Consider the following 27099-nt stretch of genomic DNA (forward strand, 5'->3'; position numbering starts at 1 on the left):
AGCACTTCTTACACTGCAGTCACACCAAATTACATGCTGCAGGTAACTAATAAATGGTATAATAGCTTTTTCTATCATTGTCCTTGCATGACATTATAATATGGGGGAGCTTCTGATATACTTTATTAGACCCGAGTAGCAAAGCCACTGTTTATGTTGGCTAATGTCACTGGCAAAAATGGGGTATTTATCTTCCTCCAGGTCTCATAAGCACCTCATTTAAAGTTGTCTAGACACTATTGGTGGGCACCTGGTTTAACAGTATAGAGACATTTTTGCAAAGGAACTGCAGGTCGCAGTGTCCTTTCATAATGATTGACAGGGTGAGTCTGCCATCTGCTTTGGTACTGTAGCTTGCTAAAAGCAGCTGTTTTCACACACTCTCAAATGCATAACTCATTGTCAGATTATCTGTATATCTTAACTCCCCACACCCTTATTTCATTTCTAAATCCCAACACCCTCCTCTCAAGTGCTCCTGGAGAGAACAGAGGACATCTCGCAACATCACACCTGCCTTCCCCAAGGGCAAAATGGCTTGGGAAAATATCTGAGGTAGGCTTTGCCTTTCTCACTCCTCACTTTCTCTCTGCAGTCTCTTGCTGCAACTCAAGAGGTCAGCCCATGTTGGAAATTACTGTGTTTTAACAATATCATGACTAATTTTCCCAGCCAGTAGTCTGACACAAAGTACTGGATGATCAAAATAACAGACTTGCCCTCTAAATTGTCGCTATTTTTAATAGGCTGACCTAAATCTTGTCTGGGTCAAATAGAAACACTGAGTATATACTGTATAGCTCTCTGTTTAAATTCAAACAAAGCTGTTTTTAAGATAATCTTTCAGACGTGGCTTTAAGATATGCCACAGTCTTATTTAAATTATGAATCTGTGTTATTCTTGAAGGTTATTTTCAATAACTTGAGTTGTGAACATGGGGTTTTATCTCTTAATGCCTATAATTCCTTGGAGACAAAGGGCAAAATGGAGGAACTGACGGGAAATCAAACACTGTCTATGAAGCCGTGTCTGGCCATGTCACTTCAGGACTCACAACCTTAAGACAAAACATGCAGGCGTTACACAGGATTATTGAAAAGAACCTGGGCAAACAAAAGCCTGTAGCAGTACAGTCGGATAGAGATTCGTACAGTGACAGCAACAATGGACATGTGTGGTGTGAGATAGGCAGGCGTCAGCTAATTAGCTCAGTGGGAACACCCTATTGTTTAGGGTTCGAGGCAACTGCGCATCAATGGCACCTCACTTGTAGATTTTTATGCTGCAGACTGGGTTCGATGTGGCTGGGCTATTGTTGAGCTAAATGCTATTAACTTTTAAGCTGAGTGACGCATAAAAGTGAAGCTGGTGTAAATTACAATTCCCCTGCACATAATCCACTTGCTGATGGAAAACATTACAGGGGCCTTGTCTCTTGACAACAGATTACAGCTGTGGCTTTACCCTACCCCACTCGCAAACAGGAGAAACCATGGGATTTCTGTTTTTATCCGCCCCATCCCTTCTTCATCTTCTTTCTCTTCCTCCCTCCCTAACTTCCCCCTTTTCTGTCCTCTCGTTCTCCCATTGATCTCACAGTGGTATTCAGTATGTGCCAATGGTTCATGCCTGCAGGGGGGCCACCAAATCCATTATCAGGTAGGACAACAGTTTCCACACTGCTTCACTCACACTGTATACTATATGGAGGAGAGAAGACAGGGAGAAAGGGAAGAAAGGAGAGATGGGGGATGAGGTATACAATAGGTTTTCAAACCAGATTATGAGCCACTGGAAATATAATTTAAACACTGCAAATAACAGTTAAAAAACTGATGACTGTATTATCCACAGTGCAGATAAAAAAAGTGTGAGCCAGAATAAGGGAGCAGAATGTCAATATTCACATAAATCTAACAGATTTAGAGTTTACATATAAACATCATGGGTGTGAATATTAATTTAGACTTTGGATGATTCCTTTAAACTGTTCTTTTTACCAGCCCAAATTTACCAAGAAATTAGGAATTCTGATGAATGTATTTAAACTTATGACCACAACTGCACATTCATCTCCTAGCCATAGCTGACAGTTCCCACTGTATTTACTGATACTGTATAATGTGATATATAATCAAGACAAGCCCGTGCAAAAAGTTAAACAAGTTCAAATGTGTTCGAGGGTGTGTAAATCCTTGTGACAGTTGAGCAACTCAACATGTTACCTGCATGACTTCAGAGATAATATTAGATGAAGCATGAGCATGAAGTATGTCAAGTGGGTGGCTTTTTTTTTTAGCATTCCAACAACCAGATATTATAATACATAGCTAATGTTAGAAGGTCTATAATTACTCATTTTAATATAAGGATAGAACAAGTCACATCATATAAACAGTTGTCAGGATCACAAATCAGGAAGACGTCTGCTGATCTAAAGTAACATTTCTCGACCCAGACATCCACAGAAAGCTGCATCATAGTCTGATGCTGTGGGTTTGGTGCCTCAGTGGGTTTTGCTTGTTGGGACTGGTTGAGATATTGGGAACACTGAAACACTACCGGCAACTGGCAGCATTTACTTATTCTCACACACACACACACACACACACAGAGGCAAACTGCGGACTAACCAAGGACCAATGTAGCAGTACTGATGGCCAGTGTGCCAGCCTGAGCGTGAGTGTGTCTAATTCTCGACTAATGCTGTCTACCCCCCAGGTCCACTGTCCTTGGCTGCCTGCCACTCTCTCAGTACTCACTATGCTCTTTTAAAAGCCTTTCAAGGAAAAGTTCAGGGGCAAAAAGTGAGACAAAAAAAAGAACGACACAAGAATACTCACTCAACGTATATAAGAGACAGGTGTACTCTATGTACAATGTTTAAAACGACTAGCAGTATTGCTATTGGAGGTAGAAAAAAAAACAATATAGCAGTTAGATTCTTTTAGTAGATCTTTTAGTAAAACAACATTAAGATAAACGTTTACTTATCCATTCTCAATCTGAAAGTAGTAAATTAAAAATAAAGCTACAGATCACTCAAATCACTTTTTTTTTTTTTTTTTTTTTATTGTCACATCACATGTGCAGGTACACTGGTACAGTACATGTGAGTGAAATTCTTGTGTGCGAGCTTCACAAGCAACAGAGTTGTGCAAAATACAATAATGTAAAACAAGCAAAATATAAAAATGGCTAATCTAAAAAGTAATAAATATATGTACAATATGTAAAGGTATATACATTACTGAATGTGTATACTAAATATGTTTTTCTACGTGTGTGTGTTTGAGTGTGTATATAGTATGTATATACATGTTTTACAAATGAAATAAAGTAAACAATAAAATAAGATATATAAAATATACAGAGGTTGGTATGTGCAAAACAGTGGTATTTATATACAGTATGGAGTGCATAATGTTGAAGTTCCAGTAGTGAGGGTGAGGTGTCTATGAAGTGTTCAGCAGTCTGATGGCCTGATGGAAAAAGCTGTCTCTCAGTCTGCTGGTACGGGACCGGATGCTGCAGAACCTCCTTCCTGATGGAAGTAGTCTGAACAGTTTATGGCTGGGGTGACTGGAGTCCTTGATGATCCTCCCCGCTTTCCTCAGGCACCGCTTCCTGTAGATGTCTTGGAGGGAGGGAAGCTCACCTCCAATTATCCGTTCAGCACACCGCACTACTCTCTGGAGAGCTTTGCGGTTGTGAGCGGTGCTGTTGCCGTACCAGGTGGTGATGCATCCAGTGAGGATGCTCTCAATGGCACAGCGATAGAAGGTCCAGCAGGTATGCAAACTGTCTGTTTGAAGCAGCTGTAATCAAGTGCTTCATATTCCCCCACCTCTATATATCTAGCAGAAACAGATGCCATTTTAACCATCATTTAACCTGAAATTTATCAACTCTGACCGCAAACCTTTCACCTGTTCCCCCACTCCCACATAGTCAATATCCAACTGCAACACACAGCTCCAAGTTAACCTTGCAAAAATTCCCTCTTGTTGCTTTTCACCTACTCTCCCTTGCCTTAAGTTGAAGGCAAGTTTTAGCTACTGAGAGCGTGTATTCAGAGATTAACATAAATGTGTGTTGCGCTTAGGGCCCTAGGCCCTGTGGCTTAGTGACATTGTGCTGGAGGCTCTCCCTTATGAAACCTGACGCCTAGAGCAAAGCTTACAGATAATGGGTCAGCTGGAGGAGGGGGGGTGTAATGTAAGTTACGCAGAGCAAACTAACCAGTCGGGCCAGTGTGGCTCGTTGTTATTTTGTGTGTTTCCGTGTGAGAGCCAAGCTTCTGATTTTTCCTTTCATATACCCACAAGGTATATGAACACAAATGTGGCTGCACACAAATCCAAAGTCACAGGGTGCATCTGTACGCATACGAGCGGCACACACAAACATGCAATGTAGAAATGTAATTTGATAATTTTGCTTGCATCTGTTGTTAACAAGGCGTGTCCAGGAGCACACCTATCAAAGTGTGTCATCTATGGCACCTAAGGCCCTTTTTGAATCCTCCACTCTCCACCCTCTTTCTCAGGTTTTGTACTCTCAAGGAACCCAAAATAAATATGCCCTCCACACTGTTTGAAACATATTGTCATCACTTTCACCCCCAAGATATGAATTTCAAGGAAAGAACCACTGGCATTTTTTTGAGAGATGCCAAAGCATAAATGCTGCGCTTCAGGTAATGGAATAAGACTGATTATATTTAGAACAGTAAGATCCTTAGTGAAATTTCAACACTTGACTCATTCATTTTTTTCATCGTATTTAATCGTGTGCTTTCTAGTACGGGACTGCCTAAAAACACAGGCCATCTACAACAAAGACAACAAAGGGGTTTTGAGAGTGATATTTTAGTAGAGCAAGGCAAATGCATATTAAATCACATATTATATGTTGTTGCATGTTACAACTTAATTTAACCTAATAATGCCACAGAAAACATCTCTAAATACAGGGAATTAAATATTGTTTAGATCTCGTTTTCATCTCGCTGTCATATTAAGTATCTAATCTGACGGCGGATTGACAGATGAACAAACAATCCTGATGTCTCAGACCATAACAGCTGCACTTAATGATGCGACTACTGTTCATGGTATGGAAGGAATGATGATGAAAAATAATATCAAAATTCATTCACAATTATATACTTACATCCATGGGCACAAGTCATGTCTTGCAGATAAAACGATAGAGTGGTATATTTAAAGGTTAATGGCCTTGGGTGTCTACGTGCATGTGACTGTGCATGCACGGCTGTGTGTGAATGTGTTTTCATATGAACTTATGAGAAGATGCGCAAATGTCTGCTCACATGTGCACATATCGGGTAAGACAGATGAGGGTGACAGATGTGAGTGTATTCGTGCATGTGGGTGTGTGCGGGATGGGGTTGGGGGAGGTGAGCTGGGGTGGGGTGTGGGGTATTCGTGTGTGCATGATTGAAAAATGTCGAACAGACATGGGAGCACAATGACGGTTTCATCCGTCTCCCCATCACTGCCTTCATCCCTCCTTCCCTTACTTTCCTAAAGGCACAAACTCTGCCAGTTGTCACCGTAGAGTATTTCAGGCCTGCTGAAGCACTCCACTCCTCGGGAGGAGAATGTCAGCCCAGGCTTGGGGCAGTTTTGACAAACAGAGTATATATTGATACATGATAAAGTATGCTAGAAATCACCCGACTGCTGAGGGCTACTATAGTTTTAATATCATCATTTGAATTAACAAGCATTCTGTGGAGAAATAATGAGCTTTCATTATTCAGAACATCATCCTTACCCCGGCGGAGACTCGCAGGGCTATTAGTGCTTGAGAACTTAATGAAAAGAAGATAAAGAAGGTTTGAGATAAAAGTTTGAATGGCCACACTCGGTAACCAGAGTTAAAATTTAATGCAGCCCCAGTGGATGACGGATGAGCTTCTTATCTGGGGCCTGGGGAATGGGTAGACAGGGGATCCGCTTTGGAAGGTGCCATTCTGGGGGAGGTGAAGAATGTGAACCCTTCCCACTTTTTCTGACAGGCCCAGTGCGGTGTGCTAACCTGGGTGGACCCCCCACCCCACTTACTCAGTGATTCATGACAACCCGTAGATAGTTGAATGTGTCACTGAAAAACATATACAGGATTTTTAAAAAAAACACCACAAAAAACCCCACTGTTGCTTTGCCAAAATGACATCCCATTAAATTAACTCAGATTTGATTGTTTAATGTTTCCAACAGTGTGCCCAAAATTAAGTCTGCTTCTCTTCCCTTCTGTAAGCCAGAGCTACAGTGTATTACATCATTAATGATTACTTATCACCAAGAGAAGATAACTAATGCACATAGGAGTTGGTAGTTTATGATCAGCAAAGGCTAAAAAAAGTTACAAACCTACACACACTATATGGAAAAAAGCACTGGGCCACACCTCTTGACCATTAAAGTCGGGTGTTTTCAGTCCAGTTGCCACAGGTGTATAAAATTAAGTACCTAGTCATGCAGTCTATACTTACAAAAAATTCTAAAAGAAGTTCTTTTTTCTAAGGATCTCTAAATTTGGGCATTGTACTGTAATAGGAATCCATCACTGCAACCACAGCAGCTCAGCCACAATGTGGTAGACCATGTAAAGTTGCAGAGCAGGGTCACAGAGTGTTGCATTGCATAGCATGTAAAAGCTGTCAGTGTTCTGGTGACTCAATAAGAAAGTCATATACATGTATATAACATTGCAGAAATTGGGGACAGCTACAAGCACCTGGGAATCCCACAGACGAATGGGAACCCCGAAGAGGACACCCGTAACTACCAAATACCTGCAGAGGGAAAGGCAAGTCCTGAGGAGTCAGCTGAATGGAATGATCACGATCGAGACAATTAACACCTACACCCTCACTGACATAAAGACCAGGAAGCTCCTGACGATGCATGGAGGATTTCACCCCAAATCCAGCACCCTGAGACGGTACGGTATGTATCCCCAGCAGATACAAGAAGTGGCTAACATCCAGAATCCTACTGGTGGATGGACAAAGCTGGACTGAAAGGCAACACAGAGGCAGCACAGCACAGGAACAAGCTCTCAGCACAAGATCGATAGAGGCTGGGGTCTAACCACACCAGGCAAGACCCCAGGTGCATGCTGTGCAAAGATGCCCCTAAGACAATCCAGCCCATAACAGCTGGGTGCAAGATGCAAGATGGAACGCCATAACCAAGTGGCCAGTGGCCATAGCCAGTTATGGCCACTTGGCATTATTTTTTTTCACCAAACTTTCATCTGTTTCATTTAATTCTCCGCAATTTCAGTCATATTTATGCATGCAAGACAGCCCAAAGATGGATTCTCTTCACTCATCAAACTCTGTTATGATGCCCTTTTCCCTTAACTAGTGGTTGCTGCTTTATTCCCTAAATGCGCTTTTGTTGCACTGTATTACATAATTGACATACACTGAGATCTCAAGAGATGGAAAACAAATCAAGCAAAAATATTTTAATTTAACCTAAAACTGAGCTTAAGACAGTGAGTAATAATGAAAATGCTGTTATTTGGAGAATAATCTGTTAATGGTGAAACATACAGGTAGAACAGTCCAAGAACACACTCATAACACACAATACACACTGGAAAGCACACACACAAGGAAAAAAAGACCACAGCAACCACTCATAGAGTGCCTCTGCTTGATGCTGTGTTTGTCCCAAGGGCCTTAAGGGAAGTATGTTTGCTTGCTGAACCATTGTGAAGTCTCCAACAGACATGTCTAGTTTGCTGCTGTGCTGGGCTGTGCTGTTCTCTGCTGGAGGAGATCTCGGTGAATGGGAGGGGAATGCATTGATTTGATGAATGAGTGCATATTTGTGGGACTACTGGTGGCCAATGTGCAGTCTGGTGTGAGAAGTTATTTTTGTGGCTAGAACTTGACAACAAAGCCTTTAGCTCTAAGATGGCGAGAATCACAGCTCAGTGAAAGGGTGCCACAGATTTTATTTTCCCAAACTGTCTCGTAATCTGTCTTTTAAATGTATTTTAGTGTACATCGAATATTTTTATTTCTTATGTGCTGTCATGGACTTTTAAGTATACTGAACTAAGCGAGAATTAACATAATGGCATCATCTGCATAAAGAGAAACCTTTGAAACTGGATGAATTACTTTATGAATAAGATTTCAACTAATGTGTTTCATAATTCTCAGCTTTGTAATTCTGATGTGCACTGCTGACACAATACTTTAACAAGAAAGTAAAGCGAGAGATGTTGTCCCGCACAGAAAAAGAATTTGGGTTTTACAGCTTCTTCCCTTAAGCTCAAGTTTATAAATCGAAAGAATTTAGGGCAATGCTTGTATTATAGCAATGTGTTGCACCTTGTCCCATTCCCATACATCAAGACACATACATATGCTGCCAATGTGCTTTTCAGTTTATAAAACTTTTAAGTTGGCCAATATAATCTTTTTAAAATAACCAATTAATACTTCTACCAGAACTATAAAGTTTGACATCAAACCCAGGTGTTTTATGGAAAAAGTAAAAATATCATTCAAATGTGTGTGACTCAACAACTTTTATGGCTATAAATGGTTCACACTTCAAAGAAACTGTTTAATTTTTTAAGTTCCTATAAAGGTTCCTTATCCATCATGGCAACTCCATTTATAGAGGCTATATAACTTTAATTAAGCACACCCATGTGTTGGCTGGTACAACAACTTGACACAGAGCAGAAACAATACGACCTGGTTAAAGACACGTGGGGGGGGGGGGGGGGGGGGGGGGGGAAGGAGGCTAGGGTTTCATGGGCTAGCTGAAATTCTGGGTTTCCCAGAAGCAGTGTAGCCGTGGTGGTACTTCAGGGTTAAAGCCAGTTAAATTTGGAATCCATGTGTGTGTTTTTCTCTTAGAAATACAGAAATAAGATGGAAAACAAATGGTTTACAGAGCCATATGTAATTCACATCACCATTGTTTTTTTTTCAATGGAGAACTACAAATTTAAAGGTGAATTTAAATATGTTGTTTAAGAGAATCAAGAAAACTGAGGAGAATGGACTGATTCAAAATGATACGTGCATCACTGAATGCAAAACATGTTGGACCTTTTAGGAGATGGGTAACAGCAGCAGACCACTCCTGTCAGTTTATACCAGAAACTAAGTTTATAATACAGTATTATGAACTTATAATTTGCACAGTGTTACCAAATAGAAAAATGTTGCCCAGTGGTAGGGTCAAACAACATGAATGCATCATGACTTGTATCAAAGGTTCAGGCTAATGATGTGATGGTGTGGGGATGCTTTCTTGGCATCCTTGGGGTCCTTTAGTATGAACTGATCACCATTTGATCGCCACAGCCTACTCAGTTATTGCTGCTGACCATGCCATCCCTTTATGTCCACAGTATCTCCATCTCCTGATGGCTGCTTCAGGGAAGATAACATGTCATGTAATAAAGCTCAGATAATCTCAAACTGGTTTCCTAAACATGATAATGAAATCACTGTGCACAAATGAGCTCCCCGGTCACCAAATCTCAATCTAAGAGAGCATGGATTGGGCCTGGGATATGGTTCAATGGAAGATTTACATCCCAGACATGCAGCTTACATATATGCAGCAACATTCGCATTTTTACCACTAAAATTAAACTGGTCACTTTTGAGACTTTGTGTTGGTTGGTGTCTTCTTTAGGAGAGAATTCTAGGTGTGGCACAATTAGTAACTTTTCTATAACTTGCTCTAATGATGAAGCATACTTGGTTTCACTTTGAGATATTTGTGGCCTGCTTGAACTATCCATGGCATCTGTTGTTTATCTAGTTGATCTTACCTCCAATAGTCTCACGGTGTCCTGGCATCTAAGTTTTACAGCCATTTATTTAGGAGTCACATTGAGCAAATGAAACCCATTAATTCATGTAAATGTATGAGGAATATTACCCTGACTTGTGTGGTCATTGGCTGTTGCAAGCCTGAAAAGGCATTTAGACACTTGCTCAAGGATATAAAGCCTTTCAAGGTTGACTCTCCCTCCTTTTTCAATATATGTAAGATTTTCAGTCATACCAGTCATATCAGAGTTTAGTTAACATTTAGTGTTGATTTTCAACATTACAAATCCTCCTGCTAGAAAAAAACATTCACAGAAGGGTTAAATGTGACAAAAACAGCAGACTTACATTAAAGCCCTTTTTTGTAATTTAAAGGAATTTATAGGGGGCTCAATGCTGCTTCATTTGCAGATTATCTCAGCCTTTGTAATTCAGTTGCGTTGCATCATTTTTTATGGGACGAGGCAGGGATAGCTGGAGGGGAGGGTTGGGGGATGGAGGGGAGCTCGGTCTAAGTCCTGTACAAGTATTCACACGCTCAAAAAGCAGGCAGGCATCTTAAAAAATGGCTCACTAATCATTTCAATACAGCACCGAGGTAGGCAGGATGATAGCTTTATGTCCACAAGCACACACATTCCCAGCAACAGGTGACATTCATGAAACCTTCAGGGACATTACGAGAAGATGACATACGATAAGAAGTGAACTCAAGGAAGCGAAAGAAAAGGGTTGGATAGTTTGTGTTATGATCCACAAGAGAGGGAGAAAAGAGAAAAGCAGACTCAGAAGTGATGTAACAGCTCCACACATCAGAGGCAGCAGAGAAGAAGGTGGTGTGTTTTTACAAGGTGAGCGTGCCTGAGACGTGGAGACACCTCATTTAGATAACTGGAGTAGTGAGCCACTGTCATCTCAAGGGGAATCTTGCTCCTAATTTCCCTTGGAATCACAAACAGCTGTTGTTTAAACTAGATCACATCACTGTCACATGGCTGCGGGGGCTTGGAGTAGTAGCTCTGCTGCTACTACTGACTGTCACCATCCAATAGCCATTTTTAATGCTGATCCCTTTCAGGTACTTTAATGTTCTTGCCGTCTCTCGAGACTGAGGGTGGTGGAAAACAGAGCAAGAGAAATCTGATAATGAGAAATATGTATTTCTTTAATAAGCGCTGACCTAAGCTCAAAAGAACACATAAGCCTGGTGTCCAAACCCCGCTAACACAGAGGCAATCTATTACGCCGTCTCTGTCGTTTTCTCTTTTACTTTCCAACAGGATGTGTGGGGCCCATCTCTGTCCTTTCTTTCCCAGGATCCCATGCTCGTGCCATGTGTTGCTGCTGATCACAAACATATGGTTTAAATACGATGAGCAGACAAAACAACAAATGCCGACATTAGGATAGATTACTTCCCCTGTTCTTTAAATTTCTTTCATAGCATGTGATCTGATGTGACCTAAAATGTTTAAATAAAGCATAAATGTTAATGCAGTTTCTGTACACATGGAGTATGTCAGCAACACTTAGTACTGTTTAACAGGTGATACAATTTTCTTTAAAAATTGCCATTTGTATTAGTTTTCTTAGTACCAACACAAACACGGAGCCACAGTCTGTCTTCAACTTATGACTCAGGATATCAGGTGATCTTACTCCACACAAAGGAATTTTGTAATAACTATGATATGCAAACTTTGCAGTCTGCCTAAATGAGGAACTAATAAACACCTTTGTGATGTTCAAAAATTAGCAGTGGTTTTAAGTACTGACACTAAGATATACTTAGCGTAGTGCTCTCAAAGAGATGATATAGCTTAGACAGTCTTATATGACGCATAGATTGCAAGACCCTTTGAGTGCAGTCAATTTTAAGTCCAGTCATATACTCGAACTATCTCATTCTTTGGTCAACTTCAACTATATTTTTTCCTGTATGTTATTAATAATAACTGGCTAATTCATTGAATATGAATGAGCAAACTTTGGCTTTAAATCAGGTTTAAATCTGTCCCCAGAAGTCAGATGTGAAGGTTGAAGGCAAAAAAATATCACACAGTCATGTTTACTTCAATCCACATAGAAAAGTCCCCGTGGAGATCCGTCTACCTTACCTCGGCCAAGAAACAGTAACCATTCTAACAACAGCATACTCAAAATCATATTTTACATAATTAGGGTGTACTCTAGCTAGCCTAGAGGCTTAACTGGAAGCATCCCTTGCATTTACACAACTGACAGTTCAAAGTTTGTGTGTGTGAAAGAGAGAAAGAAAGATGGCAGCACGCTGGAGCGATTCTCTGTAGACCATGCTTCAGGAGACAGACGTGAGTGTAAAGAAGCAAAAATGCAAATGAGTCCATCCATCCAAGGCAGCACTCAAACCTTTTACACATGTGAACTTTAAATACCACCCACCCGACTGTTTCCCATTGCCTGTCTGTCAGTGCCTGTCTTAAGAAAGGGCAGCGGACTGAACTTTTTAGTCATTGATTATGTGATTATACTGGCTTAGCGTTTATCTAGCACCAGCCTGCAATATGTCTCATGAGACACTCAGTTCTTTTAGGACTGTGTGTGAAGGATAAGTGTGAGTGGGTGTTCTTTCTTACATGTTTGCGTGTTTGATCAGGGACTCCTTATTTCACCCATGTAGTAACTGAATGGTATTGTGGGGCAGAATTTTTTATTTGTATCTGCTTCTGATGGAGCTTCTCTAAACTGTGTTGGGAACAGAGTGGCTGCTATCTTAAAATTCATATTTTATCCAATTGTGTCTAAGAAAGCAGCATTGTCTTTGAGTCTCGACTCATGAACTGAAAAGCACTGTTGTGTGTTGCTCATTGCCTTCCTATTGTGCGGGATCTGCCTGCTGTGCTGATTACAAAGTAAGGGACAAATCATCAGGTGAGTCAGAGCGAGAAGCATTCCTTCATCAACAGTTCCCCTGCGAGCCTGAGAGTTACCACACAGTCATACCCACAGACACGAATACAAAAACACACGCATATACACACACACAGACTCTGCAGGTGTGCCATAAATTAAGTGCATGAGTAACTGTCTGGAAGAGGGAAAGAAAAAAGTGATCCTGAGAGACATTAAATGTGAGCACACACTCATAAACAGATGTATGCAAGTTCCCCTCTTGCACACACAAGAACAGAAGTACGTACACAGCAGGGTAATGTTTACGAACACGTATGAATCCCTGTTGTGTGTGTGTGTCTGTGTGTGTTTCTGTGTTTTTAACACTGCATTTTACCATGACAGGCGGCCCAGTGGTGAAGTGGTTAGCACTGTCAACTCACAGACCTGAATCTGCCAGCCAGGTGGAACCTTTCTGTGTGGACTCCGCATGCCTCCCTGTACCTGCACGGGTTCTCTCCAGGTTCCATCCTCCCACAGTCCAAACACATGTTTGTTAGGGTCACTGGGGATTCTAAATTGGCCATCGATGTGAATGTGAGCATCTCTATGTGTTGGCAACGTGACAGACTGACACTGGCACAGGGTGTACACACTTTTCAGCCAATTACATCTGTGATAGACTCCACCTCTAACCCCCACCATACCCCATGACCCCTAACTGGGCAACAGGTTAAGAAAATCACTCATTCCCATTTTAGGAATTTCCCTTCCCCTGAGTGTGTTATTGTTTTTTTAAAAACATTAATATTTTAAAAAAACATTTTTAGTAAAATATATGTGCACCCTACTAGTTGAACATGTGCTTCACTCTGTTCTGAGAAGGCCTGTCTATGTGTGTGTGTGTATATATATATGTATACATTTTTTTTAGTGGCAGTCACTGTGGAATGTGGCGAAAGACTGTGGCAACTTGACAATCCAGTTCTGCATCCGTGTGTGACAAGCCACACCAAAAGGTCAGTAACTTGAAAGCCTGGAAGCAGCTTCAAAACAGAGCTCGGCACATCTGACAGCTACATAATGCTTGTAGAAGTCTAAACCTGTTTGTGAGGTATGAAAATGAAACATTTTGAAATGGGTGGGTTTTAATGAAAACCTGCCAAGAATACCTATCGCTTTATCTTGATGGCTCAACAGTGGAAACACTTTCGTAACAATGCGTCGGGGAAAGGAGATGTTCAGTGAAGGAGGCTTGTAAGTAGAAGCACTCAGGAACAGAATACTGCAACAAGTTTTCAGTTATATTCAGTAGATTTTTTCCTCATGTGAGCAGACATTATGACAAAATCACTGTCCCACTTTTGGCATATACATATTTTAATTTTTAATTTTAGTTCCAATTCAAAAATCCTTAAAAGTGCTTCAGATAATTCCCATTTAATGCAGGCAGATGTTCATCTTCCCAAAAACTCGTTATAAAGTTATTGTTCTGAAAGTGCCACCACTTTCAGAACAACTGGGGAAAAGCTGTGGCTGTGATGCACTTGACATCCACTGACCTGTTGCCACTTTGGTATGTACTTGCTTAAGGGAAACTTGATTGACATCCTCAAAAGAATTTAAATGTGTGTGGGCTGATCTTAACACGAAATGCTCATAGATGCAGCCGAGCTATTCTTTACACTAAGAAGTAATCAGTACACAGGCATCAGCATTGGCTCTCTTTGTCTCAAAACTCTGCAAAGTCACATTAAACTTGGGCTCACACTTTATTTTTATTTTTTTTGGAGGACTCTAAAAAATTAATTTGTAAGCCTGACACAAATAAACAGCTCATGCATAAATATGCCCGTAACTTTAAGACAAAAGGAGAACAGCTCTATCTTCGTTGCAAGGAAGGGATTTCTCTTCTTATCAAAGCTACACAGGGCAAGATTAAAGAGTCAAAATCCTCCCAATGTAGTGTGTAGTGTGTGTGTGTGTGTCTGCATGCGTATTTGCTCCTGCATGCCTGCCCCCGGATGTTCTCGCTCCTTCTCCTCCCTCCCTCTTGTCACTCTCCCTGTAGCATTATGAGCTAGCTGCCAGGCTCTCCTCTTTAGCATCCATCCATCCATCCCTCCATCTTTACCCCTTAAGGAGTCTGCATTAATCAGTTCTTTTCAAAGGAGGTCCTGCTATGGTGGCTGCTGTGTTTCCTCCCATTTGTTTCCACACAGATGTGGCCTACAGTGAAGTTACACCAATTCATATACAGATACACATGGCCAGTCAATAACATTCAATAACAGCAAGTCAATTGCCTATTGATGTGTCCACTATTCAACCCAAACACTGTGTACATCCTGTGGATTTTGGGCTGCATCAAGAAAAAAAAAAACTTCCATAAAGTAACTTAAATAAAGTATCAGTAGGGAGAGTGATAAGGTCAGTATTACAGAAAAGTAATAACAAATTTAACAAACAGAAAGAGTTGCCTCCCTGCAACAATGTTTAAGTATTAAAGCCGTTTCTTTATCCTGCAACACAAAGCCTCAGGAATTTTTCTTTACCTGAAGAAACTCTTTTGCAGGTAGTAATATGGCTGAGACATCTACTTAGAAGTCTGGAGGTTAAATTTGAAGTACTGTTTCATAATTCAGTAATGAGCAAAAACATTTTTAGTCCTGACCTTTCGTGATGTTTGCCATAGTTACAGATACAAACCACATGCAGGCACATCAGGTTTCAGCGTACAGCAGCGGTTCAAGTTAGAAGCAGATTAGAAAGGGCAGTTTTGTTCCACAGCAGTCAATCATATTTGAATAAACTACATGTTCACAAGCTAATTATGTGTATCTGAGTCCATTTTGTGCAGCAGAAATGAAGTTAAGGTCATTCAAGCATTGCAGGGCAGTTTCTGTCCTACTCTGGAATTTGAATAACTCATGTTCAAAATACTAAAACATACATTTGGTGTATTCTCCTGAGACAACATGTGAACCAATTTGTGGAAAAGCAGTTCCAAAATAGTATTTATAGAAATAATCAAAATGAAATAGCTTTTGAGCACCTCCCAAAAAGGCAACTTTTGGTTACCAAATTGCAGGTGAAATAAGTTATTTTTGTTTTGATTGTATTGATATGTGCCTTTTAATAACTGTTAAACCAGTTTAACATAAATAAATAAATAATTTTGCACTGCACATGTGCAACCCTGTTACTGGAAACTATTTAGGAAAATCGAGTCGTGTCGGTGCTCGTTAATTTTTGTATTCTTCCAGTCTTTTCTGACTAGATCGAGTATGTCAGTCTAACGAAACAAAACACATCAATTTCAGTTTCCTTACTTTATTTATATAACTTCATTTTACATTGCATTACTTTCCCCTGTTGGCATCTTTTTTTTTTTGTTGGGAAAACACAAATACTGTTTGCAACCCTATTAGGATACATGTAAAGCAAATGTTACAAACATATGTTAAAACCATATAAAATATTATTAAGCAACATTTCTGTGGTCCTGAGTATTTATTTTTCACACTTATGTCCTAATCTACAATTAAAAGTAATATATTCATTTAACACTGTGATCTAGTGAAACTTACTTTAAGATCAACCCTGTTACAAAAAAAGTGTAACTTAAAAAAAAACTGTAACAAAATGACTAATGAAAAGTTGGGCTTATCTAAAACTGAATGACTATGCAGTATCAGGGTAACTTAATGGTGATGGTTTATTCATAGCACACAGCAACTAAAATATCTTGTAAAAATGTGCACTTAATGCCTCATCTGAGCAAGAATAACTCTTAATGATTTATTGTTAATGTCTTAAATGCATAATGGAGTATTATAAAGTAAAGGGTCTATTTTTTTTATTTTACCAGTTTTGAAGCCTAAATCATCCTCATTCTGGAATGACCCAGTAGTGGTTTGTCAAAAGTACAAGATGTAGCACAAAGAGGTACCTGATGCTAAAGATAAGCCTGTTTAGACCCCAATTTTTTAAAATGCTCATTTATTTTTGCTATAGTTAGAAGATTCACAGAGAAATTTTTATTAAAAATGTAATTTAAAGTAAAAAAAAAGGAAACATAAGGGATACATAAATATACATAAAAATGCTTAAATATTGCCACAATCCCTAATGCCAGTCTGCTACTCTGCTACTCTGAGTCCAAATCAAGCTGTCAGCGAGTGTGCCAACATGTCCAGAGGGCGTCACCACACATACTGTACTGAGCTACAAACAGACACCACTTCATGCAGTGGGTTTACAGTGGCTGCCAAAGGCCAGAGAGGAAAGGAGTATGAGGTGTGTGGAGAAAAAAAATGTGGGACTGAAAGATGTAAAGAGAAGATGAAGAGAGAGAGAAAGGAAAAGTGGAAGTGAGAATGGAAAGAGAGAGGAGAAGAGAGGAGGTAGGAGATGGCATGAGGGCAGCATGAAGATTGCCCAAGACCTGACTGGCATATTCTTGGATAGCTAACAAACAGAGAAACAGAGAATAGAGGGAGGGGCGGGGAGCCTGGGGAAAGTTTGGGCCCTCAGGATGTTCTGTCCCACTGCCAGCCCCAGAAGTGTGGCTAGGAGATAGCAAGCCCACGTGCAGTGGTGCACCATACACATGCAGACATCCACACACATGGACTGACAGTGAAAATGAAGACATTGAGCAATGTATGTATCGGGACGCTTAAGGGAAAATGTCCCAAAGATACAGGGAATAAACTAAAGGTAAAAAAAACAAAAGAAAGAAAGAAAAAAATGATGTTCACGTCTCTTGGGAGATTTTTCAGCTTCTGGATGACTCTGCATTAAAAATGATGCATTCTTCAAGTTTCATTCCCCAGAATTTGGTAACTCAGACTCTTTTCACATAGACCAGTGTGTAGTGCATCTTCAGTCAGGTCAGCTCTCTTTTTCTGCTACACTTTCTCCATCTTTATCCTCCACTCTCTCATTGGCAATGTAGAGTGGAGGAGCTTGAGGCCATGTGTGCAGGTTTGGGCCAATTATAGGGATTCTCATCAGCGCTGGGCTGTCTTTTGCTGCAGGCGCAGAGCACACAGACCAGCCGAGGGTCCACATGGGTCAACCCTGTACCCTGCACATTTCTGCACAATGAGCATACCTGGGAGATGCAGTTTGGTAGACTTGATACATAAAAGACGGGAAAAAAAACAGAAAAAGGAAAATTATTCTTGTTGGGCTCACATACAAAGAAAAAAAAGAAGAAGGTGTTTTTCTTTAAAAACATAATACATACTGTATTGTAATACAACCAGACAAAAATTATGTAAACAAATGAAGAAGCTAAAAATGCTTAAATTTCCTAAGGTGATCTGGCCAAAGTTATTTGTTATGTATTGTTGTCTCTGTGAAAAAGGACTGCTGTCACATAAAACAAAATCTAAATACAAAAGAAAAATCATGTTAATTTTGTGAAATTTAAATTCAGAAACACTAACTTCACAACACACCTGTTGAAACATGAAAAAATGTCCTAAGAAAGAAAAACAGACAAGCTTTGTTTTAAAGTTGTGCCTCTAAAGGTGATTTCAAAGACGCCATGCAACCATAAGAAGGATAGAGCAAAGATGTAAGCACCGAGTTTGACACGAAAACAGATGTCATACAACAAGACAGTGGTGATGAGATAATCTGCACACAAAGCATTTCCTCTTTAGTAAGTTATTTCTTCGAAATACGACATGTATTCGAATGTATTTCAGCTCTAATGAATTGTTATAAAATAAAAATAAAGAAAAGTTACACAAGCTTAAACATATGATGGTGTAGTAGCAGGAATTCTTGAAACAGAGCCTGTGGTTCGCACAGTTCAGCCCCCCTTTTAGGCTAGAAGGAAAAGTAAATAATTGGTACCCAGTGAGTGAAACTTAACATCTGCTGACAAAGTGGTTAAAGCTCACTGTCCTAACTCCCCCATAACTGCTTCTTGCTGGACTCCTTAACACACTAATGTAGAATATGCCTGTGTCACTGCCCTAAAAACAAATATCCACATCAGCAGATACGAGTCAATTAGATACAAGTCAGTTTGGCTTTACCACAAAGCTAACATGGAAGAACAGGTCAGTGACTTTCTTAGTTTGCCTGCAAGTAAACAGCACAGGTACGACACTTGACTCAGGGGCTGACAACAGCAACGACAGCAATACTTCGAGTATGCACTTTATTCAGCCGTAATTGCCAGCTTGGAGGGAAATTTGGATGAGAAACTGGATTAAGCATGACCAAATCTTCTTAAATGTGTAGAAAATCAAAGCGCGGTGAATGTTTGCCCCATACACATTGGCTGCGGGATGAAAGGCTTGGCCGAGGTTCGTGAACTAGTGCCGACACCAGGAAGGTTGTTTGTTGTCAAATTATCTGCTTTTATACTACCAGAACTTTGAACAGTGCTGGTTTGTGTGTTTGCTGCTGAAACTGAATCTCAAACATGGCCTAGAACTGTGTGTCTTGGAGAGGGAACCAAACTTGTGGCCTGTTTGGCGCGCCTGCAGTAGCGCAGCCCTTAAAGTGGATTTTGCTGGTGCACAGGATTAGCTGCGAGCAGACTCAAGCAGAGTGTGTACGTGTGTATGAAAAAAAAAAACCTATGTGTGCATGTCTGTGTGTTGGCGCTGGAGGCTAGCGTGTGGTGAGGAGGAAAGATTCGCACCTCCATGCATGCTGCTGAAAACCTGCTAACCGTTGCATTTACAACTCTCAGTATGGTGAGGTAAACACATTTTTAGTGAAACTGAACCCCCACCCTCCCCTCCACAGTAGATTTTTTTTTAAAGGAAAAGCAACAAAAACATATCTAAAATAGCAGTGCTATAGAGGAGGGATTCTCTTTGCCCCTAAAACAAACATTTTGGATTGCCAAATGATCCCTGTCATCCAAATGCAAACATTCCCAATACCATCAGTTGGGCTTACGCCTGCTGACAAAATGGAAAGCAAATTATGTGCGGTCACCATCTCTACAGAAACTAGCAGTGACATAAAAATATGCCCACTGAGATCAGTTAATGCTTTAAACACTAATTTAAGTGCTCTTGAATTTATTAAAACCATAATATAAATAACCATGGGTATTTTTTCACTCCTAAGAGAAGAAAAATGAATGTCAGACCCAGATTTCTATCCCAAAATGCATTTTGGCTTGTTAGTTGAAGAGGAGGGAAGGAAGCTAGAGGAAGCTTTAAATCCTTGTCAAAAAGAAAGACATTAGGCCTGAGCAAGATGTTCATTTAGGAAACCTGGTCTGAAGGTAGGTACGACGGTGGTCCATTAATTACAATAATCACATCGTAGGTGTTAGAATAATTCATTAACTCAGATTTAGTTAAGGCTTCATTTAATAAGTCCTTGTTGGTCAGGAGAATAAGAGACAGGAGAGAGGAGGGCGGGAGGGAGACAGAGATAGAAAGAAACAAAGGGAGGGGGAAGCTTGAGAGGGAGATACAGGGTGCCTATTAAACCACAAGGCCTGGATTGTCAATTTGTGTTTGAGCGTTCCACTGGGGGAACTGTTCCATCCTTTTTAAGAGATATATCATTTTATAAACGACCAAAGGGAGGGAAATGGAGACAAAAACTGGGGGCTGGGTTGGGTGGGCGGTGGTGATACAAGGGAGGGATGGAAGGAGGGAGTTACAGAGGAGGGGGTGGTTGGATAGGGAATCAGTTTTGCCTACTATATTTAACTGACCCATAAATCTGTTTTTAAATTCCCCTCCATTAAAAAACGCCCGGGCAAACGGGAGAGAGGAGAAGGCAAGGAAAGGGAGGGCTTTTCTTTTTCGCGCCAGCTGTTAAGTACCACAATCCATGCATAGCCAGCGCTACATTTATCCTAACAATGTAATTGGTCCAGCTCCCTTGGCTGGTGGCTCAGTTACTGGCCCTCCCTCAGGCCCCCCAGTGTGTGTATGTGTGTGTGTGTGAGTCTGAAACTGAGGCCCTCCCTTCAGCCCTAAAATGAAGAGAAATCCCTGGATTCTACTGAGACAGAAAGTCACAGGGGGCTACGGTGGCTAGGCTAACCTTGGCTAATGCTAACATAAACTGCATGCACCTGCTAACAACCTCACTGCAGGGCTGTAAATCTGTGTGTATGAGTGTGTGCGTATTTGTGCATGGGGGGCACAGGCAACAGATGAAAAAGCAAAGGAGGTATGAGTTAAAACACATATATATGCACACGCATACTTTAACAAGCTATCAGTCCTCCTACCAGCCTCTCCTTGTTTTTTTCTTTCTCTTTGACACATGTACAGTAAACACACATTCACAGTCATCCCCACATGCACCCATACACACACACACACACACTGTATTGAAAGCCTTGGTGCAATTATGAGCAAAAGGACAAAAGCTTCATAGCAGCGAAAGGGTTTGCTCACTGTTTTACCTGGAGCTAAATATCTGAAGAAGAGTGGAGTAAGAGACGAGGGAGGAAAGGGGGGTGAGGACAGAGACATGGAGAGGGGGAAGAAATGGGCAGCAGGACAACAGGGCAAGGCCAGAAGAGGAGGTGGTTAAACGCAAATATCGAAAGAATGGATATGATTTTTTTTTCTTTTCTGTTGTTCAGTTTCTGATTCTAGAATTTTATATCAGATTTTGACAGTGCTAAGAGAGTTGGGGAGCAAGTTTTCTTTAATCAGCAGGAAAAATAATGTGAGACGCTGGGTGAGGGTTGGGAAAAACGGGGAGGTGAGACTGTGGAAGAAGGGAGCATTGGGGATGAGAAAGGAGACAGGAGCTGCATAATGAAATGCCGGGCTAATTTAGAGAACTCCAGCTGGCTGAAGCCAGAGGGCCTGAGCTTCCACAACATCTGAAGCACCTTAATGCTGCACATGCACACACACTATAAACTACAAACACACACACACACAAAACACCCCGTCAGTACACTGGTGTGGCGTGGCTTTGTGTATGCCCGTTCGTGTTGTTTGGTAACGGTTGATTTCATCTCGCTGGTATATGTGTGCATACATGTGACAGAGTTTTTAGAAGGAAGCATGCTAATACTTGGATTAGAATTATTTACATAGAGTATCTTTGTTCTTTGTTTTTGTGATATGTGTTTCCACGTAAACTGCGTGTCATGCAGATTTGCGAAGAATGGGAACACAATGCAATGCCATATTTCCCATTCAAAATACTTCTTCTGAATGGCTCACTATGAGATAAAATGCATATGTTTCTCTAACTGTGATTCTAACAGCAATGGCCTCAAGCTTTCCCAAAATTTCCACCGAAAAAAAACTACGGAGATATTCAAATTTCTTCTAATCTTTTCATACAAACAAATGTAAGAGATACGGCGACATAATAGAGCATCATTTGTTACATCTCGTGTTCTACTGTTTGCACATAATATGGTGCATGGTATGTTTAAAAAAATGTGACAGTGCCATTGTAAAAATAAACTAACAATGACTTTGACGATGACAGTGTCAGTTACCTTTATGGTGCAGTCATTTTGAAACAATAACCCTGCCGCTATTAATAATTCTGCTTTGTTATTGATCGTCACAATCGATCTGACAGGTTCAACTTGAGGTTGAAGTAGTTCTGCTAGTTGGCCCGGCACACCTTTTCTGAACATCCAATACTTCTTTTTGCTCCCTGTCAACTTTGGACTTCCTCTGTTTGGGGCTCTGCTGCCTTTTTGACCCAAGGAATATGTTGGCCCTGAGAAGTCAAACACACTTCGACTTAAGAAAACACCAGCAAAAAGAAAAATGCTGTAAAAGCACACAAAACACAACAGAAGTGCTTTTTGGAGACAATAACGTGAGTGAACAGCTGTGGAAGTGACAGAACATGCACAACACAACATGGAAAGGATTGCACTGAGACAAGCTTCAAAGGAGCAGAGCATTCACCGCTGTTTTGAAGAAGAAGATACAAGGAAGTGCTTGCTTTAATTGCATGAGTCATATAACACTGCAGATACATGTTTGCTTTTACAGTTAGCTCATCTCAGAAAACACTTCCATCGTGTTTTGTGTGCTTTGTTTTTTTGGCATTACCCTATTTAGTACATTGACCTTTCAAGGACACCATAAAGGAATACTTTCCTTTGGCCAGGTAGTCTATACAGGTGTATAATATCTTGGCACACAAGTTAACATTTAATATGTACAGTACTCAAAAAAGAGTAGTAAGGAAGAATATTAGCATTCTATTAAAACTAATAGTAATAATATTGTAAAAGTGAAACTTTTGCACCGTCAGTTCCCAACTGCAATGTTTGGTCTTCAACACACTGATGTCAGCTACATATGAGGCACTGAGCAGAACATAATTGGCTGAAATGTTGGAGTAAAATTCCTTTCCTCTGAGGCTACATCACAGTAATGGCTCAAAACACAGCTGGATTAGAGCCTTTCTGGTTTACAACCAATAAGGTTTCCCATCTGCAAACAATGCCCAACTATATTTTGTTGCCCTCCTCCATTTGGTTAACCTCAAGCCTTTATGGTTACCTAGGGGTGGCTTGAGGTGATGGCATTTGACTTAAGACTAGAGCCAGAGTGAAATGTTGACTAATCTGTAACATCTGGCAACTTTTACGAGAGAGAGAGAAGAGAGAAAGAGAGAGAGACTGATGCCAAGTTGGCAGGTGGAAGAGTGAGGAGCAGTCACTGTTAAATTTTTATAACCACACACACGCACACACCTACGTGCACATGAAGCGACTAGACTTCCCATTGCCAGGGTGTGTCGGCTACCGATGCCAAGCAGCTTGACCTTGAAAGTTAACCAACACACATTTGTGCGGTTGTGTTAGTTATCCCAAATAAACACACCAAACAAACACAGTCATCATCTTAGAAGGTCATTGTGTGTTTTACATTTACATGCATGTGCACACACACACACACACACAGATCATTTTGAAGTATCATGTAGTCCAACCAGTGTGTTTTGCAATTGTCGCCCTGACCTTTACTGCAAAGAAGGCACTGTGAGCCCCAGACCTGGGAGCTGTCAGCAACTCAAACACTCCAATAAATAATGTTTAGGCTTAGGTGTAAATGTATGTGTGTGGGTCTGTGTGCTACTTAGAAGAGGCCTACAGCACTGTTTCATTTAGTTGATACTCAGAAACCATTTAATAAAACGTAAAAAAATAGATAAGTGCACAGCCGTAATTACAAGTCAAAACAACACACAACTGATCTATTATTACCAAAGTGTTTCCTGGTTACCGCTGCTGCTGAAGTCCTGGGTTTGAATCCAGCAACTGGCCGGGGCCTTTCTGTGGGGAGTTTGCATGTTTTTCCCGTGTCTTCTTCTATGATCCAAAGACATGCAGTTGGTGCGTTTTGGTCAACTGGTGATTCTAAAATTATTCCATAGACATAAATAGCTGAACTCTGGAGTGGGGTTTTGTGGCAACGGTTACCATTAACCATAATCTGAGCATAATTATTCACAACAACAATAGGAATTGATAAACAGGTTATTGTGGTAATGTTGACTTCACTTCTGCTTTCTCTACTGAGTATATGTTGTAAAACTGAAAGATAAACAAGCCTCTCTCCCCCTTTTCACCTTGGCATATTAAGCATTATTTTTATTCAAGTAATTTTTCATATCAATTGTTAGCTAGTGTCAGGCTTGCAGTAAACAACCTTCCTTTGTGCTATAAAATCACCAAGCAGATCCCCCCTCTGAAATGTGATAAAGGTGGCACACAATTAAGTCTGTGTATATTATATTTTCCTTATACGTGTAAGATGAATAAGTTTGAATATGAATGTTTCCACACACACGCACAATGATGCACATGCTCTTCTTCAGCACAGACCTCCTGTCTTCCTCACACACTGAATTACTCTGATAATCACCGGAAAAATGAAACAGCTATGACACATAATGCAACATAAAAGGGAAAAACACATGCAACACACTTTACTCCATGTTCTAAGCTGTACCACGTAGCAATCACACGTTTGGTACGCACCAGGGTGAGAGGAATAGCAATAAATTGGATTTCCCAAGGATGATGGTGTGATGAAAGATTGTGTGTTTTTCTCATCTACCGCCAGTGCTGTTAGAGCAAGGCATGATTAAATAAAACCTTGCCCAAGTTTCAATAAATGCATTATAACAATTGCATTTCCTTGACAAAGATTTAGGGACTGGTGTGATGCGATTGGATTACTGGGGAACATTGAGCTTTTTTAATGCTGTTTTTGCCCTGCCTGAAGTTGAACGTACACCTCCACTTGAGCAAGTTTAAAGGATTTCTCTCCTCTCAACATGTGGTTAGGGACTTTGATGAAGATGATAGAGGTGGCTTTTGCTCGTTCCGTCCCCACCCTTTATGCAATGAAGAAAATAAATGACCAAGCTTCTGCCTTTCACGCCATGATTTTAATTCCTATTTGTGGTTAGTGCACACACCAGCAGTGTAACAAGTCATCTGAAAGTTTCTCTCCTGGTATTGATTAAACCCCTAAAAGCTCATCTCTCTTAATCAAAATGGCATATTTAGAAGTTTTTGTTTGGTCCCTTTAAATGGACAAAATGTAACTCTACACCTTTGTAAAGGCAAACCTGTCTCTGCCTCCAGCTCCACCAACCCTCTCCATCTCTCTCCTCCATTGGAAGCTACACAATGGCTAGGTGTAGTATTGGTGTCATTTGCCATGCATGTTTGAACCAGAAAGCAATTCAAGAAATAAAAGGGTAAATTGTACATGGTTGTATGAGCCTTCTACTTGACTGTGTCATGAAAGCTCATAACTCTGTTGTCAAGCCTTTCTCACGACACTGTGCAAGATGCCGGGACTGGTTCCACAGGAATTTTATGTTTGAAACCGTGAATGTCTGAAACAGGAGATTTTAGTGCAGCTCCAAGTTGGGAATGTTAAGATACATGATGACAAATGTCAAACTTTTATGTATTTATTTGTTGTTTTTTTTAATGACGCAGCAATGGAGAAAAGCCTGGTATCCAAAAACAAACTTGTATATGCACCAAAAATCTTTTTTGTGATTCTAGAACATAGCAACACAATTGATTGCACGGGCACATTCATGTGGTCTGTGGTGCCTCAGATGAAATATTTATCTGAAGAGTAGAGAGAGTATGAGTCATAGCAGATCTAATAGTACAGAAAGATTAGACGGCTGTTACGCTGATGACTAATACGTAAAAGGTAGTGCATAGTTACTGAGGAAATTCAAAGAGATGTAGAGATAGGAAGAACATCCAGATAAACAAAAGGAGACAAGAGACAAGTTTATGAATGTGTGTGTGTGTGTGTGTGTGTGTGTGTGCGTGTGTCACCTACCAGCGTGGGAAGATTGCCTTTTTTTGATTTAAGGTCAACTGTCTCTCTTTTCATTAATTCAAGTCCACATGTTAGGAGATATAAACATACTCATGACCCAACGCTACCCATTTGTGATTCTGGCAGGTGGCGACAGGTTTGTTAACAATACTACACCTTCTCTTTCTGCTTGTATCTCACGCCCCGCACCACTTCATACACACCCACACAGATGTACAGAGTATACACTGATATATAGGACCTATATGAACACATTACAAAAAAGTTACACGCTTTAAAATTCTGCTGCTCTTGTCATCAGTCCATATTCTCTTGCCTATCTGGGTGTTTACAGGGGGCAGCATAGAGGAGGACACATGACCTCGAGAGGTGTTATTGTCTTCAAAACAGTGTGGAGAATAATCTTTTTTGCAAGTGTTCAGGATGTTAGAAATGAAAAAGGCTGTCCAGGTTGTTCAGAAATGCCTGAACAGCCCATAACTGAAACAGAATAATAGTCTGGGATTTAGACTTTACAACTTGATCATTTACTTTATGTGACCAAAATAAAAAAACACCTCCAAAGACAACATGATGCTTTAGGTAGGTTATTTTCTTTGTGTTTTTATTTAAACTAAAGCATTTGACTCTAAATAATGGAGGTTAGTTCATATATACTGTCGGTGTCATTTGCCTTATGCTATTGTGCGACCAAACTCTGTGCAGAAAGGGTTCGTGCCATTCCTCCTCTTTGGAAGAATAGGTAACTGGGCTCATGGCAAGTGTGTCCAGAGCCAATATACATGCTAAAATACAGATCTTCCCTCTTTAAACCAGCCAAGTGCTACAGGAAACTTTCTTCACCAGTGGTGTCCACAACAACCTTTTGACACCAGCACAGCCACCAAAGCAATAGAGATGTGGAACATGGAACACTGGTTCACCACACTCTTACATAAGGCTTCAACAGCTTTGCAAGATTTGAAGAGATCCCAGATTACTGACACTTTTATGATCAAACACAACGAGTTGGTCAGACAATTCTTGCTGATCACACCACAGTCCCATTCCACTGCCCA

General features: G+C 40.5%; 1 protein-coding gene across 1 annotated transcript in view; it reads left to right on the forward strand.

The window, feature by feature from the left end:
- The first annotated feature begins 6788 nt into the window (after positions 1–6788).
- ofcc1 (orofacial cleft 1 candidate 1) overlaps positions 6789–27099 on the forward strand; it is a 120055-nt gene continuing 99744 nt past the window's right edge. Inside the window, exon 1 of the mRNA XM_063483218.1 lies at positions 6789–6981. Coding sequence (XP_063339288.1) covers positions 6789–6981 — 193 coding nt within the window. The remainder of the gene's footprint in view (positions 6982–27099) is intronic.

Source organism: Pelmatolapia mariae, linkage group LG9, assembly GCF_036321145.2.
Source record: "Pelmatolapia mariae isolate MD_Pm_ZW linkage group LG9, Pm_UMD_F_2, whole genome shotgun sequence".
Taxonomy (NCBI): Eukaryota; Metazoa; Chordata; class Actinopteri; order Cichliformes; family Cichlidae; genus Pelmatolapia; species Pelmatolapia mariae.